This window comes from Coenobita brevimanus, chromosome 47, assembly GCF_032717465.1.
Source record: "Coenobita brevimanus isolate Jiangsu-jjx chromosome 47, ASM3271746v2, whole genome shotgun sequence".
Taxonomy (NCBI): Eukaryota; Metazoa; Arthropoda; class Malacostraca; order Decapoda; family Coenobitidae; genus Coenobita; species Coenobita brevimanus.
In genome coordinates this window covers 34,004,615-34,032,187 of record NC_137000.1, presented here as the reverse complement: position 1 = coordinate 34,032,187, position 27,573 = coordinate 34,004,615, and the positions used below count along the sequence as shown (strand labels likewise).

The 27,573-nt window shown below is 44.3% G+C and overlaps 1 protein-coding gene across 1 annotated transcript in view; it reads right to left on the bottom strand.

Moving 5' to 3' along the window:
- LOC145399142 (uncharacterized) overlaps positions 1-4,202 on the bottom strand; it is a 313,723-nt gene extending 309,521 nt beyond the window's left edge. Inside the window, exons 1-2 of the mRNA XM_080271880.1 lie at positions 4,165-4,202; positions 2,820-2,888 (exon numbers count right to left, since the gene is read on the bottom strand). Coding sequence (XP_080128006.1) covers positions 2,820-2,888; positions 4,165-4,202 — 107 coding nt within the window. The remainder of the gene's footprint in view (positions 1-2,819; positions 2,889-4,164) is intronic.
- Between the last annotated feature and the right edge of the window lie 23,371 nt (positions 4,203-27,573).

Sequence of the window (27,573 nt, the reverse complement as noted above, 5' to 3'; positions counted from 1 at the left end):
ACCGTGTACCTAGAGCGATCAAAGCCCTACTCTGCTTTTCCTCCATATTTAGAACTATCGCCAGCCACCAGTGTTATGCTGGCATAAAATTGGTTTCTTTGGGTTCTTCTAAACAGGATGGAGCACACAAAACATGCCTACGATACACTCTAATAGTACACAGTGAGCACACAAACTCAGAGTGGCAATACTAATAGCTTTATTGTTGTCTCTACAGTATACTCTAGTTACAACTTTGGCATGTTCAGCCCGAGATAGACAGGCAGCATGAGGAAAAAGGTCGATCTGGGAAATGGGGCCTTAATCTTAGGGCCTGAAGGGACCTCTACTCCAAGTGTACTGGGGAAATGGCCACACAATCTGTACACAAACGAGAAGGGGGAAATCCGGGAAGTGAGTCTATGTCTGTACTGAAGGATGTTCTCACAGCATATCTGGCAAGTAGTATGCCAAGAGGGAGGATTACGATCCTAGTTCCGAAAGTGGGGAACCAAATATCTAATTCTTCCTAAAGGCCGTGGGGACAGATGTGAATGTATATTGTACCCAAAGTGGGTATACAGGAAGGTCAGAAGGGACCTGGGAAAGTCGGGACAGCAAGGTTACACAGATGTGCCTCCAGAATCTCCTTTCCTGGTGTAGGGGGGTAGGGGACTGGGGGGGCCATAGGGGGAGAAACACAGGAAGAGTGGTCACTCCGGGGATCGCAGTGTCTCACAGCTGCCGGTCCTGGCTAGGGAGACGTTGTGGCTTCTCCAGAGTTGAACCGTGTCATACTGGTTCAGTTGTCAAGGCGGAACATCAAGGCTTCTCGAGCACTGAACTACGTCAGGCCAGTTCACTTGTCAAGGAAGGATGTTGGGGCTTCTCCAGCAATAAACCACGTCAGGCCAGTTCAGTTATCGAGGACGGACATCAGGGTTTCTCCGGCGTTGGACCATGTTAAGCCAGTTCATTAGGGCCAACGCTTGTGGTTGAGTCAAGCCAAACCAGAGTCAGAGACTCAGAGGAGCACTGAGCCTTCTCTTTCATATCGCATCAAGCCAGTACTGGACTGAAGAGCTCTGGCCGTTTGCAGTACTTGGGGATCAGGTTGTGATGGCGGGTGGGTTGCTGTTCCTAGCAAGAAGGAAGGCTAGAGGTGGTGTGGGTGCACTTTCTGTGCCCCTCTTGCTTGGGAGCTCATATGGTCTCTATCCTGACAATGGGGTGGGGCTGCCTCTCGTTTGTTTGGTGAGGGTTTTTTGTGGTAGTAGCTGAAGCGGGGACTATGGTAGGTGACCTTGTCTTGGGCATTTCAGATACCAATTTTCTGATGGCCACCTTTATATATTTATTATATAATTCTTACATATCTACTCATACGTTAACAAGCTATTAGTTACTGCCAGTGTGTTTCCCTTATACATATTCCCCCATAAACCTGTCTCATCCACAATGAATGTTTGCTTAATTACAGGCACTATGAATACTGTTATTTATTAAAAAGGAAAGCGAGATGCACAGATGGAAATGGGCAGAACCAAAAGCAGGTGACTATCTACATTAAAAAAAAAAAAAAAAAAGCCAAAAGCAGGTGACTAAAAACAAAAAAAAAAGAGAGAGAGAGAGAGAGACTGACTAGCACCAAATGGATCCATATTTAAAAAACATTTTATTATTTTCCACAGAAGCAGCTGCATGAACTAAGAATATTTTGTTAAATAATAAAAGCAAATGTAAGATGCGTAGATGGATATGAACAGACCAGAACACAGGCAACTAGCTACTTAAGTTATGCAACACAAGGAAGACAAACTGACTTAAATGCTTCCATATTTAAATAAATACAGTATTATTCTCCACAGAAAGAGCTATAGATACTAATTTTGTTATTAAAAGCAAGAGTGAGACGTGTACACACATAGGAGTAGAACCAAATGCTGGCAACTAGCTCTGTAAGTTACAAAACGCAGAGACAAGACAGTAACAGACAAATGCATATTTGCATAAATATGATATTATTTTCCACAAAAGAGTCACAGGCACGAAACAAATCCAGTATTTCATTATTTATCAAAAGCGAGAGAGATGCACAGACAGATGTGAGTGGAACTGAAAGCAGGCAACTGCAGTATCTACATAAATTACATACTGTAACACAAAAGAGACAGGCTGGCACCAGCTGCATGCAAATTTATGCAAACATTTTATTACTTTCCACAGATGGAGCTACTGACATGCACACAGCACAAAGGCAATCAACATAAGTCCCAGCAAAAGCTTTGGTATGGCACCAAAGGCCACAAACTTCATGATGAACTTAATGCACACCAACATTTGATGGCATACTCTCCCTGACTGAGGTGGGGTAGGCAGCAGTTTTTGTTTTAGCAGGCATCATCAGTGGTGCATGGGTGGCAGGAGTGAAGCGAGGGAAGTGGCTGGCAGTTGGATTAATTCAGTTTTCATGTGCAGTGTCAGTTATTGCAATTAAAAAAAAAAAAGGATGTTACTGTAATTCAGCCAGACTTTTTGCTTTGTTGGCTAATGTCAAGTTGAATAAGCAGGAGATTACTGTACAAGAACTAAGGAATGAAATGAGGCAACCAATGAGGAAAGATGAGAAAAAGAAAGTAATGAAGCATCGGATCTGTAAGCTGTGATGATGTGGTTTGGTATGAGAGAATAGTACTGTAGAGTCGTGTTGAGCAGAGAAGAGTATTGTATAGTTTAGTATTGTACAAGAACAGAGTAGAACACAGGAAAGGCGAAGAGAATAGGAGTAAAAAAAAAATAAAAATAAAAATGAAAGAGAGAAGAGGTAGACAGCAACCCACCTGTAAGCTCCTGCATCCTGGCTAGTAATGCTGGTGATCTGAAGGACTCCCACCTCTGGCTCATAGAACCTGATGGTGAGATCACACAAAACATAAGTTATATTAACTGAACTGTAACTGTGTGTCACATTTCTATTACCATTCCAATTTTCATTCCAGCTCCCATTTTTACTTGTTTTTCATTCTTATTACCATTTCCAATTCCCAGTTAGCTATATTTTCATTACTATTTCTGTTTTCACTTCCCATTAACACTCGTGATTTCACTGTTATATCATTCATCATCATCCTATCCTACGTTGCCCCATGAGGAGCATAGGAGCCCAGGGCTAGACAAGTTGGTCCTGACATTTAAGATGACAGTGACCAGCCTCACTCATTCCTGAGTGACATTATGTGAGCAATAAACCCCAACCACCCCTTGGATATAAACCTTCACTGGCTCAACCCAACTGGAGTGCCTTAATTACTCACTAATCCACCAGGCGCAATACTGTTGTAAAATTGGTTTCTTTGAGTTCTTCTGAACAAGAAGGAACACACAAAATACACTTATGATACACTCTATTAGTACAAGGCGAGTACACAAACTCAGAGTGGCAATACTTATACAGTAGCTTTATTGTTGTCTTTATACTCTAGCTACAACTTAGGCATGTCCAGCCTGAGATGCATAGGCAGTATGAGGAAAAAGGTCAATATGGAAAACAGGGCCTTAATCTGAGGGCCTGAAGGGACCTTTATTCCAAGTGTACAGGGGAAACTGGTGCACAGTCTATACACCAACGACAGTGGGGGGAGATCCGGAAGGTGAATCTATGTCTGTACTGCAGGATGTTGTTAAAGTATATTAGGCAAGTAGGAGGCAAAAGGTAAGAGATTACAATCTTGGTTCTGAAAGAGGGGAACCAGATATCTAATTCTTCCTAAAGGTCTGGGGGACAGACGTTAATGTATATTGTTCCCAAAGCAGGTATACATGGAGTTTAGATGGGACCTGAGAAAGTTGGGACAGCAAGGTTACACAGTTGTGCCTCCGGGATCTCTTTTTCCTGGTGTAGAGGGGAGGGGACTGAGGGACCGTAGGGGGAGGGAAGCGTGGGGAGAGTGGTCACTCCAGGATTCGTAGTGTCTCACAGTTGCCGATCCCAGCTAAGGAGAAGTCGTGGCTTCTCTGGAGTTGAACTGTGTCGAGCCAGTTCAGTTATCAAGGAGGGATGTCAAGGCTTCTCCGACACTGGACCGCATCAAGCCAGTTCAGCAGGGGAGTCACGTTGAGCCAACACAAGCAGTTTGTGTCCAGCCAAACCAGAGTCAGAGGAGCATCAACCCTTCTCTTCCATACCACGTTGAACCAGTACTAGACTGAAGAGCTCTGGCCATTTGCGGTACTTGGGGCTTGGGCTACAGCTCCAAGTGAGTGGGGTGGCTAGTGGTGTGGGCACGCTTTCTGTGTCCTTCTTGCTTGGGAGCTCGTATGTTCACTATCCTGGTGATGAGGCGGGGCTGCCTCTTGTCTCTTTGCCAACAGTTTTCTATGTTAGTAGCTGAGGCGATGTCTATGGAAGGTGGCCTTATCCCGGGCATTTCACTACGTTCCCCGCCATTTAAGCCATGTCCTCGTGAGAGGAAGTCGTATGTTTTTCCTTTGTCAGTGACCATTGCTGGCACGAGGTCCCTCAAAATGTAGTACCAGGGTTTAGACCGCTCGTCTGGTCTCCTCTTTGGGTCTCTGACAAGGATGAGGGTGCTTGCTTGGTGGTAGATGACTTGCAGGTGCAGTAGATGTTTAGCCTCCAGGATTCTTTTTGTATCCGTTGTTGGAGATCCAGAAGGTGTAGTGGACAAACATGGCGGTGTGGGTTGGGTATGGCTGGAGAGAGGAGATGGCAGTGATGGCTGCGGCTGCAATGGTGGCTGGGAGGCAAATGGTGTTTTTTTTTACCCGGGGCCAGGCTTGAAGTCGCCCATGGCTGAGGCAAAGGATGCAGTGAGATAGGTGTTGGATGGTGTGGGGATACACTAGGTGGAATATGTGCTAGTCTGTGAACTTATTTATGGATTTTCCCAAGTTTTAGCTTGGGTAAGATTTTTGGTTGGGGTTGGAGGGGAGGCAGATGGAGGTGTGACAAGTATTGATGATAGTGGTGGGCTATACCTAGCTGGTGGTTCTGTTTGGTGGCCTCATCTGGTGAAGATGGGGATGCGGCTCCTCCTGTCTGATAGGTGTGTGGATGAGGATGCAGGGCTAGGAGATGATCTAGGGCATGGAGAACATGGATATGAGGTTGGGGAGGTCATGGCGGTGGTTGTGGTAAGGGTGATTGGTTACTGGGGGTACGAGATGAATGAAAAGTGGTGTGGGAAAACGCACTGGGTGGTGAACTTCAGCATGTGGTGGATGACGAGGGTTGCCAGTTAGGGGATCGTAAGGCAGATGGGGCAGGTGATGGAGATAAGAGTGAGGCCTGGGAAGACGAGGATGACTGGCTTGGTGCAGTACTCAGTGATGATGGAAGGGGAGAGAAGTTAATGGGTGGGGTGAGGAAGACAGGATAACAAATTTGGGGATAGCCGAATGTTTGGGGCTGTGGGCATTTTTAAGTAATGGAGGATGGAGTTTGGGTTTCCTTGGTCTCGGTGTTGGTTTGGTCAGTTATGATGAGGTAATATCAACGGACATGTTGGTTGCGGTATACCCTGGCTTCAACGTAAAAATCAACGATGACCTGGTAACAGTTTGGCACGCACTTGATTTTGAAGTGACCTAGAAACTTTGGAGATTCTTGTCTAGGAGCAGTCTAGCAACCATGACTTGTTGGCCCACTTGGTATGGATTGTCGGAGGTAGTTTTGTCCTTCCACAAGACTTAGCAGTGTTGCATGTAACAGAGTTGGTTCTTGAGGTGTAAGAGTGGGCCTTGTGTGGCTGGTGCAGTGGGTAGTGGCTAGGCCAAATCCAGTAACTGAATACACAGTGGGAGCTCACCAAAAACACATTCATGAGGCGTGATGCCATCCTGCCTAGAGCAGATGTTCATCCCCTACTGGAGGATTTTTATTTGAGATGGCCAGTTGTTTGTGTTGAGGGTGACTAGCTTGGTTCGGAGTTGACTAATGAGGCTACGGTGGCTTCTTTAACAAATAGAGTTTGCTCAGGGATGGTAAGGAGAGTAGTGGGAGATACAATAAAAGAATAATTTGGTAAACTGTCCCCAAACTTGTCCAGAGAACTCTGGAGTGTAGTCAGAATGGAACGCTTCTCAAAGGTCAAAGTAGGAAAAGACATTGGTGATTAGGGCCTAAGCCACAGCTGTGGCAGGTTGTCCCTAGGCTGGACATGCAATGATGAACCTGGAGTAGGTGTCAACAAACGTGATGAGAAATCGGGGCGCTGATTTCGATGGGAGAGGTCCCTTCACATCTACCACAAGCCGCTGCCATGGTTTGCTGGCCATGAGGTGTCTGGTTGGTCCTGGTGTCCTGGAGATGTCATTTCCTACTGCTCAGGCTCTGCAGGCTTCGATGACTCGCCTGGCGATGAGGGATGGCTGAGGTGTCCAGTAGACATACTTAAAAGCCTGAAGTATTTTTTGCTGGCTGAGGTGGATCCTGTTATTGGAATGCAGATTCACCATGACGTCTTCAACCTTGGTGGAACAAAGGACAATATGGCCTGAGGGGGTATACAGGTGGTCCCCTATATGTTCTAACTTTCTGAAGGTGGTAAGTGGCAACCAGTGGGACTTTTCTTTGGTCTCCCACTGTTGCAGCAATGTTTTCTGTAAACCTATGTGGCACATTTTTTGTGGTTTGGTGACTGATTTTAGGGGAAGCCTTGACAAGGCATGCATGTTGGTATGTACTATAGTTTGCCTGGGCAGTACATGATGTTGAAACAGAATTCCCCGAGGGTTTCTCATCATCTTACTAAGAATGCGTCAGTTGTTTGCGATCTCTGCAACCACTGCGGGGACTGATGAGCCATGATGATGGTAAGCGGGGCCCCTAAGATGTAAGACTGGAAGCGTCTGAGTGCCCACATTACTCTAAGGCATTCATGTTTGATGGCTGCATACTTCGCTTTGGAAGGGATTAGGGTCCTGCTGGCGCAAGTGATGATGTGTTCTTTTCCTTCCCTAACTTTAGTGAGGATGGCGCCTATTCTGACCAGGGAAATGTCAGTATACAACCAAAAGGGTTGCATGTAGTTGAGGAAGGTGACTATTGCATTATGGTGAGGTGGTGTTTCAGGCTTTCAAATGCTTCGATTCTGGGAGTAGTCCACTGGAATGGCTCATCTTTCTTTTGTCATGTCATGAAGTGGCTTGGCGATGGTGGCGAAGTTCTTGACAAAATGCCGGTACTATGAGGCCAAACCTAGGAAGGCATGGACTTCATTTACGTTGGCAGGTGGGGTTAGTTCGGCAATGATGCAGAGCTTGTTGGGATCCAAGGCTGGCCCCTCGTGGGAGATGATATGGCCAAGGAATGCACATGATTCTTGGATGCTGTTGCATTTTGAGAGCTTCAGTTTGAGGCCAGTCACTTTAATGTGGCCCAGCACTTGCCCTAAATGCTGGAGATGCACTATCAACATTTGTCTGAACAGAAGAACATCACCCAAGTAGGCAAAACATGTTTCTCATGTTAGCCCTCAAAGCACAGAGTCCATTAACTGGGAGAAGGTGGCTGGCCCATTGCAGAGGACAAAGAGGAGTATGTTGAACTCATAGAGTCGTCCTTCACTGGTGGGGAAGATTGTTATCTGCCGATGTTTTTCTTGAACTGGTACTTGCCAGTAGCCCGACTGAAGGTCCAAAGTGGAGAAACATCGAGCACTGCACAGTGAGTCCAAAGAGTCATCAATTTGAGGTAAGGGGGTGGCATCTTTGATGGTTACATCATTGAGTTGTTGACAGTCAACACAAAACCTCGTGGATCCCTCTTTCTTTTTCACCAGCTCTACGGGGCAAGACCACAGGCTTCTCGAGGGCGTCATGATCCCTGCACTCAGCATGTTGTGAACTTTGTGGTCTTCTTCTTGTCACTGTACCTGATTTTTTCAGCGCGATGGCTGGCATATGGGGGCTGGGCCCTGTGGTGTGGATCTGGTGACGGAGTATTTCAATCCGGCCTAGATCTCTTGGGTGTGAGGCAAATACGTCTTGGTAAAGAAGGAGCAGCTGCTTCAAGTCTTGTTGGTGTTGTGGTGACAAATGAGTGGGAATCTCGGGTGGGGAGAGGGTGTTAGTAGAACCCTGATGTTCAAGGGGAGTATTGAAGCTCTCCAACTCTTCCATGACAAGACCTTTGTGAAGCATGAGGGGCTCACTGTAGATGTTGCCGATCCTGATGGTACTGAGGTGAGGGGGAACTACTGCATAGGAGATGAGGCAGCCTGTGGTGAAGGGTTGCTCCATTTGCGGGGAGAAGAGCAGCGGGTGCTATGTAGGGGTACTCAGTGGCACCCAGGCTTGATGGTGGGGTTGGATGGTGGTTGTCTTCTTGTTTACAGCCTGCATGACTGTGTGCAGGCTGGCAGTAGGGTTGTGGGCCCCGAACCAGAGGTGTTGGTGATGGCATTCAATAGGGGCCCCCCAGCTTTTGCAATAGGTCCAACCCGAGATAACTATCATAAGCCATACACCTTGAGTCGAAGATGATGATTGGGTGGTCAGTGTAGACTGACAACTATCAAGTGGTGACTGTTAGGGGGAGAGTTTCATCTTTCAGGGCCAGTGGTTCATTACCCACCCAATCAGGTTGGTGGATGAGGCTTAAATCCTTGAAGATTGCCTGATTTTTAAAGGCAAGAATGCACAGCTCCTGTGTCCACTATGCACCTTATAGGTACTCCGAGAAGGCTAATCTTAGAGTAGACCGGTGTTATGAGCTTGGTGCTAGTTGCCTCTCCCATGGCCAGAACCAACAGGGACAGACCAAAAAATCTAGCCCAGTTGTGGAGCCTCATTTACTTCTACCTCATCATCTACATAATCATGTGCTGACTCCTCGACAACCTCTTCCTCGGGATCTAGTCATGGGTTGTGTACCCAGGTGTCACTGTTGGCAACATGATGCTGGAAGGGATGGGGCTTCTGTGATGGATTCTGGTGGTTGGACCTGCTGCGCCGAGCTTTGACCTGCTCACAGATGTCATTTAGGGTGCAGGAAGCATTGCAGGCCTTGAACTCCCACGGGTCAATTAGGATCAGGCTGTCCTGCAGTGTCTGTTGTGGAGGTTGGGAGACTTGGGGGTAGAAGGGACAGTTTTGACTCTGCCAGTCCTTCATCTTCTGGCTTGACTGGGTGGGGACACGGCGCACAGCCCCTATCTGCTTTTGTTTGCCTGCATGAGCTGCCAGTAGTCGCCGGATCATAACGATGTCCCGGACGAATCCCTGAGTGTTGTGGATCGTGAAGTGTTCCCAGATAATACCAAGTAGGATCCGCAAGAGGTGAGCAAGCATTGTATATGTTGATTCTGTTGTTCCTCTGACAACTGGGTGTACGATGACATAGCAAATTTTCTCAAGTAAGCTACTGCTGCATATAGGTCTCCCTCAAATTTCTCATCATTTAATTGTGAGAGCGCAACGACTGACCTGAGGGAGGATTGGATGGCATCGATCGCTATTTTTCAAATTGTGCCCATGTTAGGGTCACATTCATTTTCTCTACTACCAGGGCAACTGACTTGCTAAGATAAGGCAGCACAACCACGATTTTCTGTGTATCCTCTTTGTAAACCAAATCCAACAACAGTTTGACCATTACCATGTAGATGTAATGTCACTGATTTCTGGGTCATACTTCGGTATGGGGGTGTGGGACCTCTGGGTCGCCATCGTGATGTATGTGCTACCGTGTACTTAGAGAAATCAAAGCTCTGCTCTGCCTTTCCTCCGTGTTTAGAACCATCGCCAGCCACCAGTGTTAGGCTGGCATAAAACTGGTTTCTTTGGGCTCTTCTGAACAGGGAGGAACAGACAAAACACACCTATGATACATTCTAATTGTACAAGGTGAGCACACAAACACAGAGTGGCAATACTTATTGCTTTATTGTTGTCCTTATACAGTGAACCCCCACATAATGTGAACTCACACATTGAGAATCACCTACAATGTGAGGTCAACCCAGAAAATGCTTATTTTCATCGAATGTGAAATCTGCTAATCGAACTTCCCAACATGCAAAACGGCTGTATAATTCCAAGGCAAAAATGGACTTCCTGCCATTATTACCAGTGTTGGGCTGGACAATGTAAGTCAGTCACATGAAGGCAGGTGGCTGGCAACGAGCCAGACTCAAAATGGCGGGCAGCTGGCCAGCTATCTGCATTCCATCTACCGACATTCCTGGATAAACAGACACTTCTCTTCATACTGCCGCAAGAACACATGTTGTACCTCGCATTCTGTGATCTGTTCTAGTATCATAGCAGTATCTACCTGTTAATCATCATCTCAGCTGTCAACTTTGAAGGCTTTATGGCACCTCCAGGAGACCTCAGCAGTGACAGTGAGAGTGACAACGGGACGCCCCACCCCGCGGGGCAAGAGTAGATGCCCCGAGCCTCGGATACCAACCCCCTCCCTTCTTAATAAGCCAAGAAGTCACTTAAATAAAGGCACAGTCATAAGAAAAGCTATTGTTACCCTTCAGAGCTATGCACTATGACACAACGACAAAGTGCTGTGAAATGACAGGACAGGAAAGTTTGTCCCGCAAACCCGTCAATGTCGGTTATGTGAGACGCTAGAGATAATAAAAGCTAATTAGATCATTTGGCCTCTGTGCATAGAGACTATCTATCTATCTATCTATTGCCAGACGCCTCAATCCCGTCCGGGGTGGCCACAAACAAATCGCCTCCAAGTCGCCCTGTCCCCCGCCATTTCACTGCCCCGCTCCCAACTCAAACACCCATCTCTCATATACCTCTCCACCCCATCCCTCCATATCATCCTCGGTCTCCCCCTCCCTCTTCCCCCCTCCACCTCACTCACATACACTCTCCTCATCAGTCTCTCACCTCCATCCTCTCCACATGGCCAAACCACCTCAGTGAATTCCTCCTAACGCTTCCTATCACATCCACATCCACACCACAACGCTCCTTTATATCCTCATTTGTCAGCCTGTCTCTCCATGTGACTCCACAGGCTCCTCTTAACTCCTTAACCGCGGGCTTGTTTTGCTTTGACTTGCGCCTCCCACGGGCATATTCGCGCTCCGACAGACTCTCTAAAAATATTTGCCAAAAATCAGTTATTAGTCCTAGAATATTAAAATCATATATGCTTATGGCACATACCTTCAGCTTTCTCCTGGGGTGTTTGTTGAGCCTTCATCGAGTACCGTAGGACTTGTGGAGACCTCTGAAGTTGGGTAACGAAGTCTCCACTTTACACTTCCCAACAATCCGTAATATGATTACCACAGCCTGATATTATCACTAGAAACGCTATTCTATGATTCTCAAGTAGTTTGGAATCCATACTCCAAAAAAAATAACACTTTGAAAGCAATGAAAATTATGAGCGTGTATATGACCTTCCCACTTCTGATCGTTCGCCGCTGGTGTTCTGTCATTTATTATTCATAAAAACACAGTTTATATTTCTATTACTATATAACATATATATCTACAGTCTTTATCCATAAGTTTCCTTCAGTAATAGCAGTTTATTGTCAATGTAGGCATTCAATTTCTCTTTCAGTAAAATACGTAGCATTCACTTTCTCGTCCTGTATACTAGCGTTGAGAGTGAATGTCACTTTCACCTTCACTCTCATAACTCATAGTATTCATACATGCTAGAGTGAAACTTTCACTTTCATTACTCCTAGTATATATACTCGTATTCTTATAATACTACTCATTTACATTTCTATTTACATTCTCTATTTTATTTACATTATTTACATTTCTATTTTATTTACACTGTGTTAGGCACTATCACTTGCAGTAACTTATAAAACTATTTTCCACTGTTCACTTATATTTACATTCACTGCTTTCACTTGCTGTTTACACATTATTTACACATTTTTTACATTTCCACTTGCACTGTTTTACTCACCAGAAAGATCATAGTCACTCTCTATCATTTGTCAGCCCTTTACCTCTTTCCATACGAGGTTTAGTAGGGGGTAGAGGTCACAGGGCCCTTTGCATGGGGCTAAAATGCGGCGGAATTTAGCAGGCGTGAATCAGACGTACTTTCACCTTGAAAGATGACAGTAAACTGATACTGGTGGCCTGCCTGCCTACTGCCTAGGGAGAGTGCATTACTGCCAACGTCAGCCTTGTGAGAGCTGCTAATATATAGCTATGAAATGATTGGCAGGAAATCTAGAAAATACATAATAAATTAGGTAGTTCCAGGTGAATGTAATAATCACTTAGGCTTCTCCCTTCCCTCCTTATATATATTTTTATTACGAGAATAGATTATACGGCATATTTCAAGGGGAAATAAACAGCGAAAATTAGCGAACAAGTGCATGTGAGGTGCTGTCAGGTGATAATTAGCCAATTCCAGGTGTATGGCACTATCACTTACCTTATTTCTTTTTTGTATATATTATTTGGTATAAGAATAGCGCATAGGGCTTATTTCAATGGATGAAATCAGTGGAAAATTCCTGGGAAGATTTACTTAGCGTAGAATACAGTGTGGTGGCCTGCAATAATTAGGTAGTTCCAGATGAATGTAAATATCACTTAGGCTTCTCCCTCCCTTTCTAATAAATATTTTTATTACAAAAATAGATTATACGGCATATTTCAAGGGGAAATAAACAGCGAAAATTAGCGAACAAGTAAACGTGAGGTGTTGTCAGGTGATAATTAGCCAATTCCAGGTGTATGGCACTCTCACTTACCTTATTTCTTTTTTGTATATATTATTTGGTACAAGAATAGGGTATAGGCTTATTTCAATCGATGAAATCAGTGGAAAATTCCAGGGAAGATTTACTTAGCATAGCACGGCCGGGCAGGCGAGAGGAGAGGGTAATGGAGGGGAGGTAGGGAGTGGAGTCAAGAACGGGGAGAATTGGCTAAATTGTCAACAATGGATGGGAGTACAGATGAGATTAGGAGTGCTGACTAGTGTTGGACACTGGCAGTACTGATAGATGATACAATCCACCACTTGAAAGCCCGGGCGAATTCAAAATAACACAGAATCACAAAAGTGATGCCCTGCGGTATGATCCCTTGCTCCCAAGCGTCACGAAAGTGACTCCCCGCGGGTAAGGGGTTAAATAACTCATTTCCACTGCTGTCACTCTTGACTTGTATCCTTCCAGCAACGTCCAAGCTTCACTTCCATACGTTAGAGTTGGTATCACAATACTGTCATGTAGGAACTTTTTCACTTCCATGCTCACTTCCCTGCCTCTTATCACTGCTTTCAAGGAACCAGCAACCTTTCTTCCCTGCTGTACCCTTTCAAGCACTTCACCCTCCAAACCTCCATCCTTACTCATCACACTACCCAAGTACTGTACTTAAACGTACTCACATTTTCCATTTCCTCACCATCCAACCTGACTTCCCCTCTCTCAAAGACCATCACTTTACTCTTCCCTACATTCACCTTTAGATTCCGTTTCTTACACACTCTCCCAAACTCATCCACCAAGCCTTGCAGCTCTCCTTCGTCTTCACTCAATAGCACAGTATCATCTGCAAACAACAATACAGGGAGTTTCCAAACACTACCCTCTCTCACCAGGGCCACACCAATATCCACTACCCTACCTTGTACCTCTTTTATTACCCCATCTATGTACAGATTGAACAACCATGGAGACATGACACATCCCTGTTTCAACCCAACCTTCAAAGAGAAAAATTAACTCAGTTCACCATCTACATGCACTGCAGCCTTAGCACCATCATACATACTCTTCACAGCATTCAACAACTTCCCATCTACTCCATATATTCTTAATACTTTCCACAATCCTTGTCTATCCACCCTGTCATATCTATCTATCTATTGCCAGACGCCTCAATCCCGTTTGGGGTGGCCACAAACAAATCGCCTCCAAGTCGCCCTGTCCCCCGCCACCTCACTGCCCTGCTCCCAACTCACAGCCCCCTCTCTCATATACCTCTCCACCCCATCCCTCCATCTCATCCTCGACCTCCCCCTCCCTCTTCCCCCTTCCACCTCACTCACATACACTCTCTTCGTCAGTCTTTCACCCTCCATCCTCTCGACATGGCCAAACCACCTCAGTGTGTTCCTCATAACACTTCCTATCACATCCACATCCACACCACAACGCTCCTTTATATCCTCATTCGTCAGCCTGTCACTCCATGTGACTCCATAGGCTCCTCTTAAATAACTCATTTCCACTGCTCTCACTCTTGACTTGTGTCCTTCCAACAACGTCCAAGCTTCACCCTGTCATTTGCTTTCTCCAAATCCATGAAAACTGCATACAACTTCTTTACCTTCTCTAGAAACTTTTCCACTAAAGATCTAAGAATGAATATCTGATCTACACAACAATACGTATTATTATCCACCACCGAATTCATTAAATAAAAATATAACAGAATGGTGTTGAGTCGGCAACACACATGCAGACAGGCAATGAGTATGTGAACCTATGCCAGACGTATGATAGTACTTCAGCCGATACAAGCCAAGTTAGTAAATTTCAATGTAATAATGATACGTATTGCTTTCTACATATAATAAATGTTGAGTAGAAGGAAAATAATAATACATGTTCAGTCTCACTGGTTTAATATTTTGTATACCCAATCCCTGCTTCCAAAAGAGCCTCTAGACATCTGAAGCATCCATCTGAAGCATTTAACCACTCATCTAAAGCAAACAAATGAACTCGTGCACCCCTGCTAGACTATCATAAAAAAAAAAAAAAAAAAAAAAAAGTCGACACCTATAGATTTAATAGCCTTAACCCATTCACTGCGTCAGTGTTTGTTTACATGTACATCTGTGTGTGGCAGTTTTTAAATATTTAGAAAAAAATGTTAGAAAGAAAATAATATTGTCAAAAGATAGAGAAAAAAATCCTGAGTTCATTGGTATATAACACAATATAGCAAACAAAAAAATTACCACTGAAACAGGTCCGTGAAGTAATAAATATTCCCATGCAGTGGTGCCAGGCAAAGGTTGTGTTGTGGTTGCACTGTGTCGTCAGTGTCAATCTTGCGATCAGATAAGGTGTCAATCAGCATCTTAACCATCACTCTCATCATCTAACAATGTATCACTATCATCACTACACTCATCCAGAGAATTCCTTCAACATTTGCTTAGCTACTGCTACCAGCGGCATGGAGAGGACTTCATACCATTACCTTCAGCATTTTGTAAGTAACTGAGCTGAGCTCTGCTCCTCATAAAAATGCATAATCTATGTATGGCAATATTCTATAGAGTGCCATGGGTTACTAGCTGATTATTTTGTGCCATTTCTGACGGCAGAATTTTTGAAAGCAGGAAATCATATGTGATACAGTCGCAGTCAAAACCATTTGGACTCAGATATCATAAATGATATTTGTTGTATTCTACAGATAATGAGTGTTAAATAGCAGGAAAATAATAAACGTGCTGAGTTTCATTACTGATCTTCGGTGGGGCGTTCAGGGCAACGCAAACACGTCCTATGTATTTCCCCGCCATATGGCTCATTCTTGCTCATTATTCCAACTCTTATGATGGGATTGTGATATGGCAACACTACATAGGGGAAGGCCGAACAGCAAGGACCTGCCCACATAGCCCAGCTTACGTTCATTTCGCATCGAACATCCCTGGGGGTAACAATAGTTTTTCTCATGATTGTACATGGTGTTCTATTTGTTGTTTTATTTGTTGATCCACCGAAAAGTACTATTAGACAAAGTATCAGTACAGTAGAGTAGGTTGGAAGAGGACCCAAAGACCAAGCCCTGGGTGGGCTGTCTACCATATACCATTTTTCCCAAAAGTTCTTTGGTTCAAACAATGTGAAATCATAGAATACAAGGGTTTCTGCTGCTCATAAACTCACATTGAGTGAGGGTGCGCTGTACAGTACTCTAGTTACAACTTTGGCATGTTCAGACTGAGATACATAGGCAGTATGAGGAAAAAGGCAAATCTGGGATATGGGGTCTTAATCTGAGGGCCTGAAGGGACCTTTACTCTGAGTGTACTGGGGAAACCGCCGCCCATTCTATACACCAAAGAAAGGAAGGGGGGGGGGGGAGATCCAGGTGAGTCTATGTCTGTACTGCTGAATGTTGTTACAGTATATGTGGCAAGTAGGAGACCAAAAAGGAGGGATCACAATCCTTGTTCTGAAAGAGGGGAATCGGATATCTAATTCTTCCTAAAGGCCTGGGGGAGAGCCATTAATGTATGATGTTCCCAAAGTGGGTACAGTCGGGACAGCAAGGTTTCACAGCTGTGCCTCCACGATCTCTTTTCCTGGTGAAGGGGGGAGGGGACTAGAGGGCATAAGAAGGGAAGCACAGGGAGAATGGTCACTCCAGGGATCATAGTGTCTCGCAGCTGCTGGTCCTGGCTAGTGAGACATTGAGGCTCCTCCGGAGTTGAACCATGTTGAGCTGGTTCAGTTGCTGCGGCGGGACGTTGGGGCGTCTCCAGCACTGAACGATGTCAAGCCAGTTCAGTTGTTGAAGATGGACGTCAGGGCTTCTCCAGCACTGAACCACATTAAGCCGGTTCAGTAGCCAAAGCCAGCGGTTTGTGTCGAGCCAAACCGGAGTCAGAGGAGCATCAGGCCTTCCTTTCCATACCTCACTGAGCCAGTACAGTACTAGACTGAAGAGCTCTGGCTGTTTACAGTACTTGAGGCTCGTGATGCGACGACAGGTGGGCTGCAGCTCCATGCAAGTGGGGAGGATAGGGGTGGCGTGGGTGCGCTTTCTGTGCCCTTCTTGTTTGGGAGCTCATATGGTCACTATTCTGGAGATGGGGCGGGGCTGCCTCTCGTCTGTTTGGTGAAAGTTTTCTGTAGTAGTAGCTGGAGCGGGGACTAAAGTAGGTGGCCTCATCCCAGGCATTTCATTCATGGTAATTCATCTTTTCATTTCCATTACTGTATTTACTGTATTCTCATTCATATTTTTGTTACCATTTCTGTTTTCAAAGGGACATGTTCAAACAACAGTACTTATATTACTTGAGCCTAGTTATACTCTGCAAATGTTCCTTAACTCTTTCCCTTTACCCAAAAAGAATGATGGATCAAAGGACAGTTTCAGCCTGCAGTTTTTTTTTTTTTTTTTTTAATGCAAGACAGACGGAACTAAAGGCCAGGAGCCCACAACCGTTCCATCCAAGAAAAAATAAAAACAATACAAAAGAGAGCCAAATTCAAGATCCATTCATTTCGAGTTGCCTGGACAAACTGCGTTTAAAAGACTGGAGATCAAAAGAAGTAGGAAATACAGACAGAGGGAGACAGTTCCAGAGTTGACCTGTTGCATAAATGAAAGACTGGGAGTAACGGTTAACTCATGCATTAGAGAGTTGGACAGAAAAGGGATGAGAATTTGTTGCCAGACAGGTGCAATGCACCCCTTGTAGAGGTGGAGGGATGCATACAGAGTGTTCAGAGGAGCAGTGACCAATGAAGTAGCGATAGAAAATAGATAAAGAGGCAACAATGCAGCGAAGAGATGGAGGGAGCCAGTAAGAGGAGGAGAGTTGATGAGGCAAAAAGCCTTTGACTCCACTCTATTGAGAAGAGCTGTATGTGGGGAGCCTCCCCACACATGAGAGTTGTACTCTAAACAGGGATGAATAAAACCCGTGCATAAAGTCAATAACTGTGCAGGGGTAAAAAAGGTACAGAGTCAGTTTTGCACACCTAATCTCTTGGAAGCAGATTTTACAAGAGATGCAATATGATTTTTCCAAGATATGTCCCAAGTCAATGAAACCCCAAGCATGTTCAAGGATGATGCAGGATTAAGCTGGATATTATTAAACCTTCGAAAGACTGTGTCTGGTTGACAGGTGTAAAATCTGAGTTTTTGATGCATTAAAAACAACCAGATTATTTCTATCCCAGTCAGAGATAAAAGCCAAGTCAGACATTTGGTGTGACATACCCTCATCCCTTGTTTGTTGAAGTAACTGCTCAGATGGACATTGCAGGAACAAAATGGAAAGGTGAAGGGTGGAATCATCAGTGTACGAGTGGGTAGGATTAGATGTACAACTGAGAAGATCAATGATGAATAAAAGTAAGAGAGTTGGTGATAGGACAGCCCTGAGGAACACAACTGTTGATAGATCTAGGAGAAGAACGATGGCCGTCTACAACAGCAGCTATAGAACGACAAGAAAGGAATCTATTGATGAAGGCACAGATAGAAGGATAGAAACTGTAAGAGGGCAGTTTGGAAATTAGAGGTTTATGCCAGACTCAATCGAAAGCCTTTGAGATGTCAACTGCAATGGCAAAGCTTTCTCCAGAGTCCCAAAAGGAGGATGACCAGGAGTCTGAAAGGTAGGTGAGAAGATTGCCAGTGGAGCATCCCTGATGGAACCCATACTAAGAATCAGAAAGGTTGTGATAGGAAAGATGCTTTAAAATTTTTCTATTAAGAACTGACTCGAAAACTTTTGAAACACAGGATGTTAAATCAACTCTGACGATAAAGCGTTGGGAATGGTCAACCTTTTCTATTAAGAACTGACTCGAAAACTTTTGAAACACAGGATGTTAAATCAACTCTGATGATAGAGCGTTGGGAATGGTCAACTTTCTTTGGGACTGACCTAATGAGAGCAAACTTCCAGCACGAAGTAAAGGTACAAGCTGACAGACAAAGGCAAAAGAGTTTACCTAGGCAAAGTGTAAGCACTGAAGCACAGTTCTTGAGGACAACAGGAGGGACTCCATCAGGCCCATATGCCTTGTTAGTATTAAAGCCAGTTATGGCAGAAAATACATCAGCTGAAGAAATTTTAATGTCAGCCATGAGGAAGTCTGAGGGAGGAAGTGATGGAGGAACAGCACCAGAATTGTCTAAGGTGGAATTGGGGTAGGGGGGTTTTCGAGAATACTCCCCCAGTATCCCTGCTTGTCGTAAAAGGCGACTAAAAGGGTTGGCGGAGGGTTAGTGCCCCTCCCCGGAAAACAACTAACTAAAAAAACAAACAAGAAGCCTCGGACAAGGACTGACCAAACGATGACGACCCAGGACCGGACAAAGGACTTGGTAATGAGTACATGGAATGTAAGAGGAGCGAATGATGAGGTGAAAGAGAGAGAGATTGTCCAGGTGCTTGAGGGTGCGAAAGTGGATGTATGTGGAATAACTGAAACAAAATGGGAGGTGAGAGTGTGAGAGAATGGGAGTATGGATGGGGTATATGTGCAGGAGTAGGTGAGAATGAGAGGGCAAAGGAAGGAGCATGTATAGTTGTAAGTAAAAGATGGAAGAGGAGCATAAGAGAGTATGGATCAGTTGGGTCAAGGATTGTGTGGGTAAAGTTGAAAGTTGGATTACAAATGTGGGCGATTGTGTGTGTGTATGCGCCAACGCAAGATCGTGCTAGAAGAGTGAGAGAAGAGTTCTGGACAAATGTGGAAGTGTGCATGGAAAAGTTTGGAAGGAATGAGAGAGTGTTTTTGATTGGTGATATGAATGGTAAAGTTGGGAATGTGAAGGTGGATGGAATAGTTGGTGAGTGGGGTGTGCCTGCTGAGATAGATGAGAATGGGAGTGCGTTAGTGGACATTTGTGCTGGGAGGGGGTTGGTGATAGCCAATACCCTCTTCAGGCATAAAATGATCCACAGGTATACATGGCGAGTGATGAAAAGGGTGGGTGGTGAACTGAATGAAAGGAAGGCAATGATTGATTACCACTATGTGTGTGTGGATGAAAGGATGCGAAGATGTGTAAAGGATGCAAGAGTGTATAGAGGTTGGGGGAGTGGACTTTCTGACCACTACTTGGTGGTGGCCTGAATTAGAATGCAAGTAAGATGGAGGAATAGAAGAAGGGAAAGACGAGAGGAGGGAGTAGTTGCAAGGAGAGTGGAAAGGTTACAAGAGGATGAGAAAAAGGCAGAGTATAAGAGAGAAGTGGAGGAACAATTGGGCAAATATGAATTGGAGCAGATGGGAGACGTGGAAGGTGTGTGTAAGATATTTACAGAAGAAATATGTGCAGCATGTGATGTGGTGTGTGGGAGGAAGATAAGATGGACGGGGGTGCAAGGAACAGCGTGGTGGACTGAAGAGGTGAAACAGGCTGTGGCACAAAAGAAGAAAGCATACAATGAATGGATGAGAAATAGGGGCATGGAAGAAGTTGAGAGGTGGAAGAGAGAGTTATATATGGAAAGAAAGAGAGAGGTGAAAAGATTAGTAAGAGAGAGTAAGAAGAGAGTGGATGAGGAATTTGGAAGGAATTTGAGTGTAAAGTGGAGGGACTGTAAGAAAATGTTCTGGAGAGAAGTGAAAAGAGTAAGACAGGGTGGAAGTGAAGTTAGCAGGGGAGTGAAAGATAAAAATGGTAGATTACTAGTGGAGAAGGAAGAAAAAGTGAACAGATGGAGAGAACACTTTAAGGAATTGTTGAACGTTGAGGATGGAAGTAATGCGAGTATAAGTGGCTGGGGAATGGCTGGGAGAAGGAGGGAGGTAAGAAGACAGGAAGAAATCAGTAGGATAGAAGTTGTGGAAGCAATGAAGAAAGTTAAATCAGGGAAAGCCCCAGGAATTGATGGAGTGTTTGGTGAAATGCTGAAGCATGGGGGAGAGATAGTAGTAGAATGGATGTGGAAGATGTGCAGATTGGCCTGGGAGGAAGGTAGAGTCCCGGAGGATTGGAAGTCAGGTATAATTATTCCCTTGTACAAAGGAAAAGGGGAAAAAGAAGTGTGTGGTAACCATAGGGGCATTTGTCTTCTTAGTATAATAGGAAAAGTGTATGGTAGGATACTTATAGACAGAGTTTGAGAAAGAACAGAGGAATTAGTTGGAGAAGAACAGGGTGGCTTTAGGAAGGGAAGAGGTTGTGTAGATCAGATATTCATTCTTAGATCGTTAGTGGAAAAGTTTCTAGAGAAGGGAAAGAAGTTGTATGCGGCTTTCATGGATTTGGAGAAAGCATATGACAGGATGGATAGACAAGGATTGTGGAAAGTGTTAAGAATATATGGAGTAGCTGGGAAGTTGTTGAATGCTGGGAAGAGTATGTACGATGATGCGAAGGCTGCAGTGCGTGTGGATGGTGAATTAAGTGAATTTTTCTCTTTGAAAGTTGGTTTGAAACAGGGATGTGTCATGTCTCCATGGTTGTTCAATCTGTACATGGATGGGGTAATAAAAGAGGTACAAGGTAGGGTAGTGGATGTTGGAGTGGCCCTGGTGAGAGAGGATAGTGTTTGGAAACTCCTTGTACTGTTGTTTGCAGATGATACTGTGTTGTTAAGTGAAGACAAACGGGAGCTGCAAGGCTTGGTGGATGAGTTTGAGAGTGTGTGTAAGAAACGGAATCTAAAGGTGAATGTAGGGAAGAGTAAAGTGATGGTCTTTGAGAGAGGTGAAGTCAGTGAATGTACAGCGAGGTTGGATGGTGAGGAATTGGAAAATGTGAGTACGTTTAAGTACTTGGGTAGTGTGATGAGTAAGGATGGAGGTTTGGAGGGTGAAGTGCTTGAAAGGGTACAGCAGGGAAGGAAAGTTGCTGGTTCTTTGAAAGCAGTGATAAGAAACAGGGAAGTGAGCATGGAAGTGAAAAAGTTACTACACGACAGTATTGTGATACCAACTCTAACGTACGGAAGTGAAGCTTGGACATTGTTGGAAGAACACAAGTCAAGAGTGAGAGCAGTGGAAATGAGTTATTTAAGAGGAGCCTGTGGGGTCACGTGGAGAGACAGGCTGACGAATGAAGATATAAAGGAGCGTTGTGGTGTGGATGTGGATGTGATAGGAAGCGTTATGAGGAACACACTGAGGTGGTTTGGCCATGTGGAGAGGATGGAGGGTGAAAGACTGACGAAGAGAGTGTATGTGAATGAGGTGGAGGGGGGAAGAGGGAGGGGGAGGCCGAGGATGAGATGGAGGGATGGGGTGGAGAGGTATATGAGAGAGAGGGGTGTGAGTTGGGAGCAGGGCAGAGAAATGGCGGGGGACAGGGCGACTTGGAGGCGATTAGTTTGTGGCCACCCCAAACGGGATTGAGGCGTCTGGCAATAGATAGATAGACAGGAATTGGAGGAGAAAGTCTGAGCAAACAGATCTGCTTTATAAGTAGAAGAAATAGCTACAGAGCCATCACAGTAGAAAAGAGGAGGGAAGGATGATGAGGTAAAGTTGTTAGAAAGGTTTTTGGCAAGGTGCCAGAAGGAGCAGGAAGAATTCGAGTTGGAAAGCTGAGAGCACTTAGTATGGATGAAATTATTTTTAGCAGAGCGAAGAACAGCTTAGCACAATTCTGGGCAGAAACAAACAATATGTGATTCAGAGGTGAGTTGGCTCTGGTGCCTTACATAGGCCCTCTCCTTGTTGCAGACAGCATTAGAACAAGTGTGATTAAACCAAGGCTTTCATGCATTAGTCAAAGGATATGAGAATGGAATGTATGCTTCCATGCCCGAGAGAATAACCTCCGTAATGCGCAAGGCACACTCAGATGGCTCCCAGCCATGGAAGCAATAATCATTTCAGGGAAAATCAAAGAAGTACTACCTGAGGTCCTCCCAATCCGCAGCTCCAAAGTGCCACAGATGAAGTTTCTTTGGAGGGTCCACAGGCCGTACCAGAGTGATAGGACAGGTTAATGTGATAAGGTTGTGATTGGAGGAGCCCAATGGAGAGAAAAGAGTAACAGTGTAAGCAGAAGGATTAGTTGTAAGGAAGAGGCCAAGTATGTTGGAGCTCTCTCCAAGGCAGTCAGGGATACGGGTAGGGTGCTGTACAAGCTGCTCTAGGTCATTAAGGATAGAAAAAGTGTAGGCTTGTTCATCAGGTGGATCAGTGAGAGGAGAGGAGAGCCAAAGGTGGTGGTGAATATTGAAATCTCCAAGAATGGAGATTTCAGAGAAAGGAGAAATGGAGAGAATATGCTCCATCATAGAAGTAAGATAGTCAAAGAATTTTTGATAGTCAGTAGAATTAGGAGATAAATAAACAGCACAGATATATTTAGTCAGAGAATGACAGGAAAGCTGAAGCCAGAGTGTAGAGAATTCAGAAGAATCAAGTTCAGGAACACGAAAGCAAGATAAGTTGTTGCGTATATATACACAACAGCCACCTTTGGCTTTGAAATGAGTATAGAGAAAGTAGGAGGATACAGAAAAGGGTCTGCTGTCAGTTGCCTCAGACACCTGAGTCTCAGTTAGAAAAAGAAGCTGAGGTTTAGAGAAGGAGAGGTAGTGCTCAACAGAGCAAAAGTTAGAGGAAAGGCCACAAATGTTGCAGAAATGAAGAAGAAGAGAGTCAGACAGTGGTTCCAGGCATCTTGAGTCGTCACCGGGAGAGGGGCAGAAGGTGGGGGCATTTATGGTTCCCCCCCCCCTTGGGACTCCAAGGCTACGTTATTCAACGCCATTTTTTTAAAATTCTGAAAAGGAAGTGTGGTGTGTACTGTGCATGTGGTTTGGTGTTGGTAGTTAGAGAAACTTGTATTGGAGAGCATGCTGGCCTACTCTCTGTGTTACTGAGACACTGAAAAAGTTCAGCAAAGGGGGATGGTCAGGACCTAGTCCCGAGGGCTGATAAAACGGGAGCTCTGACTCTCCCTATCATTAGCTTTCCATCCACTTACTGTACTTATTTTAAATACAGGGTAGTCCATACATCAAGATCTACTGTAGGTAAGGTCTCGTCACTTCCATTATAAAACGTGTCTTCCTTGCGCATGGCATCACATGGAGGATCAGCCGCTACGCAGCCAGGAATTGGGCACCAGTCTGGTCTAAGCCACCATGATGAGTGGATTTTCTAATGCCCAAGTTATTTCTATTTGCAGTGAACATCGGTATGTTTCACCACTTCTCACAATCCAACATTTAGTTCCAACCACCATATATAACAATATCAGCATGACAGATGAATTATTAAACTTTATAATGGAAGAAAAGTGGACCTTCCAGCAAAAGGTATAAATATGATAGTCTCTGTTCACTACCCTCTTCTTTCGCTACCCCTGCCTGATGTCACAGCTACTCGATTCCCCCCCCCCCCTTACATGCTGCATGTGACAAAACCTTACCTATTTCGGCTTTGCCATAAATAATGCTCCACTTCCAGTCCACCAGGCCATTTCTCGTAAGTTATAAGGAGAGCTCAGTCATTATTATCAGTATCTAGCCAGCATCATTTATTCATTCCCTACTCGAACTGTCACATTCACACCCATTCTAGCTGACTGAGCCATTCCTGCAAGACTTAAGTTTCTAGTGGAGAGATATCTATGGACCATCCTGTAAATAAAATGGCCATTACTACAATTGCAGTCCTTTAACCCCTTCAGTCCAATAACAATAAAAAAAATATTCAGGTCACTACCGGACGATTTACTTGAAGTTTGCAAGGGCTTTTAATAATGATGGGGTTCATAAGGGCGATATTTAACCCCTCTAGTTCGATAAGTCTCTCCTGAGCTGAATGAAACTGCCCGGAGGCAACAATAATAAAACTACTAAAAGGCTACCAGATACAAACTGTTAATTTGAAGGAATACGTCTGATAACAAGAGTATAACATAGAAACCATCACAGAAAGGCCGCTGCAAATTTCTGTCTGCATTTGGTGGTAGGTGGGGACATTCACCATCCACTCACTCAATGTTGTGCTGCTCTCAGGTGACTCCTTCCCTCTCTTCTTTCCTGCCTTCCTCTTGTCTCTCTTTCCTTCTTCCTTTTCCTTCTGTCTACAAGTGATGACACTGAGTGACAAGCCAAATGGGTTCTTGTTCACCAGCAAACCATTTACTACACTGGGTGGTAACCATATAACTGAACTATGGCGCCTGGTGGTTTAGTGGGTAATTAAGGTGCCCCAGCCGGATTGAGCCTCTGCTGGTTTTTATCCAAGGGATGGTTGGGGTTTATTGCTCATGAAATGCCACTCAGGGATGAATGAAGCTGATCACTCATCTTAAATGTCACGACCAACTTGTCTAGTCCTGGGCTTCTATGCTCCTCATGAGGCAACACAGGATTAGATGATGGAATGTAATGTAAAAATTTCTATTTGCATTTTTATCTCTATATTTATCTGTATATCTATCTGTATTTCTATGTGTATTTTTTATGTTCCTTCTGTATGTTTAATTTTATTATCTACTTTCATATGCATTTCTATCGATTTGTATCTATATTTTTGTCTTTTTATCTTTTTTTAAATTTGCTTTTCTATCTATATTTGTCTATTTTTATTTTATCTTTAAATCAGTATTCTATCTGTATTTTTATCTGTATCTGTCCATGTTTTTATCTACATTTTATCTGTATTTCTGTCTGTATTTCATATCGTTGGCAGGTTAATCTCAGCTGGTGCCAAAAACATAATTAACATAATTCAGTTACGAAAGGGAAACGATTGCAAGTCCGTTTGTGAATCTCAGTCCAGGACCAATCGTAACTCTTTGTGAATCTCAGTCCAGGACCAAAAATAACCTTAATTCTGAAAGGGAAATAACAGTAAGACACATATACTTACAACCTGAATCGCGAAGGGAAGGGCAAGCTTCAGAATTCTAACGGTATTTCATGAAACACAGACTGATATGTGATCTGATTAGCCTGGATCCTACAATACCGAGTGGAGTCAGCAACAATTAGGAAGAGGCTTGACATGTCTGATCATCGTACGTGATTCAGAAATAATCCTAACAATGTGGAGGCTTCCCTTCCCCTTCATGATATATCCATTTCATGCCGATTCTTAAAAAATGTAATTTCTGTTACCATTAGATCAATTTATTTACTTCTGGAGAAAGTTTTCAAAATAGACAGCATGCATACAGACCACCAATCCTTTCAGTTCAAGAGGACACAATATATATATGACATCCTCTGGCTGAATGGGTTAAGATTTAAGCATTCAGCTGTAAGTCTCACCTTGGTCCTTTGGGTAGAGGGTGATTGTCCTTGATCCATCTGATCTGGGCGGCTGGTAGGGAGAATAAGATACAGGTGGGTCGGGCGGCACTACCCAACCTCACAGAGTAGTTCCGCGGGTGCCGACGCCAGTTCATCACTGTACAGCGAGAGAAGTTAACAGTTAGACGCAGTTTATATGGTTGGGTAAGATGAAAGGGAGAAATGCAGAGACGGATGACATGAGGGCAAGTTTATATATACAAGGTGCATTCCAGAAGTTTTGAGACTCTTTTGGGAGAGGCACTTCTAACTGTCTTAGATGTCACTTTAATATATCATTACTATACATCTAATAAGCTGGTATGCCAAATTTTGTTTCTCCATGTTGAAGGAGACGGCTGTTACAGCACTTTAAACACCCCCTACTATACACCGCCTGTCGCAGCCGATTAGTTCGCAGAATGTAGTTGGGACGTGAAGACAATTTGGAAGCTCACTATGGAATTAAGTTTTGTGTTAAACTGGGCAAAAACGCTACAGAAACTTATGAAATGATCCAAACTGCTTATGGACTAACTTGTATGAGCAGAGCATCTGTTTTTCGCTGGCACAAGAGGTTCCAGGATGGCAGAGAGGAGGTGAGAGACGATGAGAGGTGTGGGAAGGAAAGGGACGTCAAAACGCCAGAGTTGGTTGAGAAAATTTGCAATTTTCTGGACGAGGACTGTCGTGTATCTATTCAGACAATAAGTACACAGTTTGGAGTTGGTGGTATATATATATATATATATATATATACTGTATATATATATATATATATATATATATATATATATATATATATATATATATATATATATATATATATATATATATATATATATATATATTTAACGTAATCCCTCCAATATCTGGATGCCCATTTTCCGGACATCCCCAATAACAGGACATTTTCGTTCCGGGATCCAATATTCCCAAAATGGGCCCAAAAAACGCAAAAAATTCGAAAAAAATCCGACTTTTTCCAGCCCGTAATTTGAAGTTAGTGCACGCGGTGAGGGCGAGCTGTGTTTTGGTGCTTTGTTCCGCCGATGTCCGCTAGAATGCCCCTGCATCCTCCCCACTTACCGCCCATCTCTTGTTGTGTGCGCACGCTCATCATCATGGTTGCCCACGTGCTTGCTTTTGTGGTGGTGCCTCACCTGCTGCTCTCATGCCTCTCCTTCGTGTGTGTGATGATGGCCCCCACCGCCTGAGAAGAGGAAGAGAGTAGTTTTGACTCTGGAGAAGAAGCGGGAGATACTGGACAAGGTGGATGCGGGATGGTCTACCTCACATATCCTCCGTGAATTCAACCAGGCCTGGTCTACTTTGTTTGATATCAAGAGATCCCACGACAAACTCATGCAGCACATGGCTGACTTCTCGTCAAAAAGCAAACGCAACATGGAGAGGAAGATGATGTATGCTCCCAAGTATGCAGAAGTCGACCACTCTACATTGATTTGGTATTGACAGCAACGTGCTGCTGGTGTGATGGTGCATGGCACGGAGCTGAAGGCTGCTGCTGAAAAGTTCGCCAGGCTTCATGACGCCCTAGACTTCAAGCCATCTGAAGGTTGGCTCTTTGCATTCAAGTTACGACATGGCCT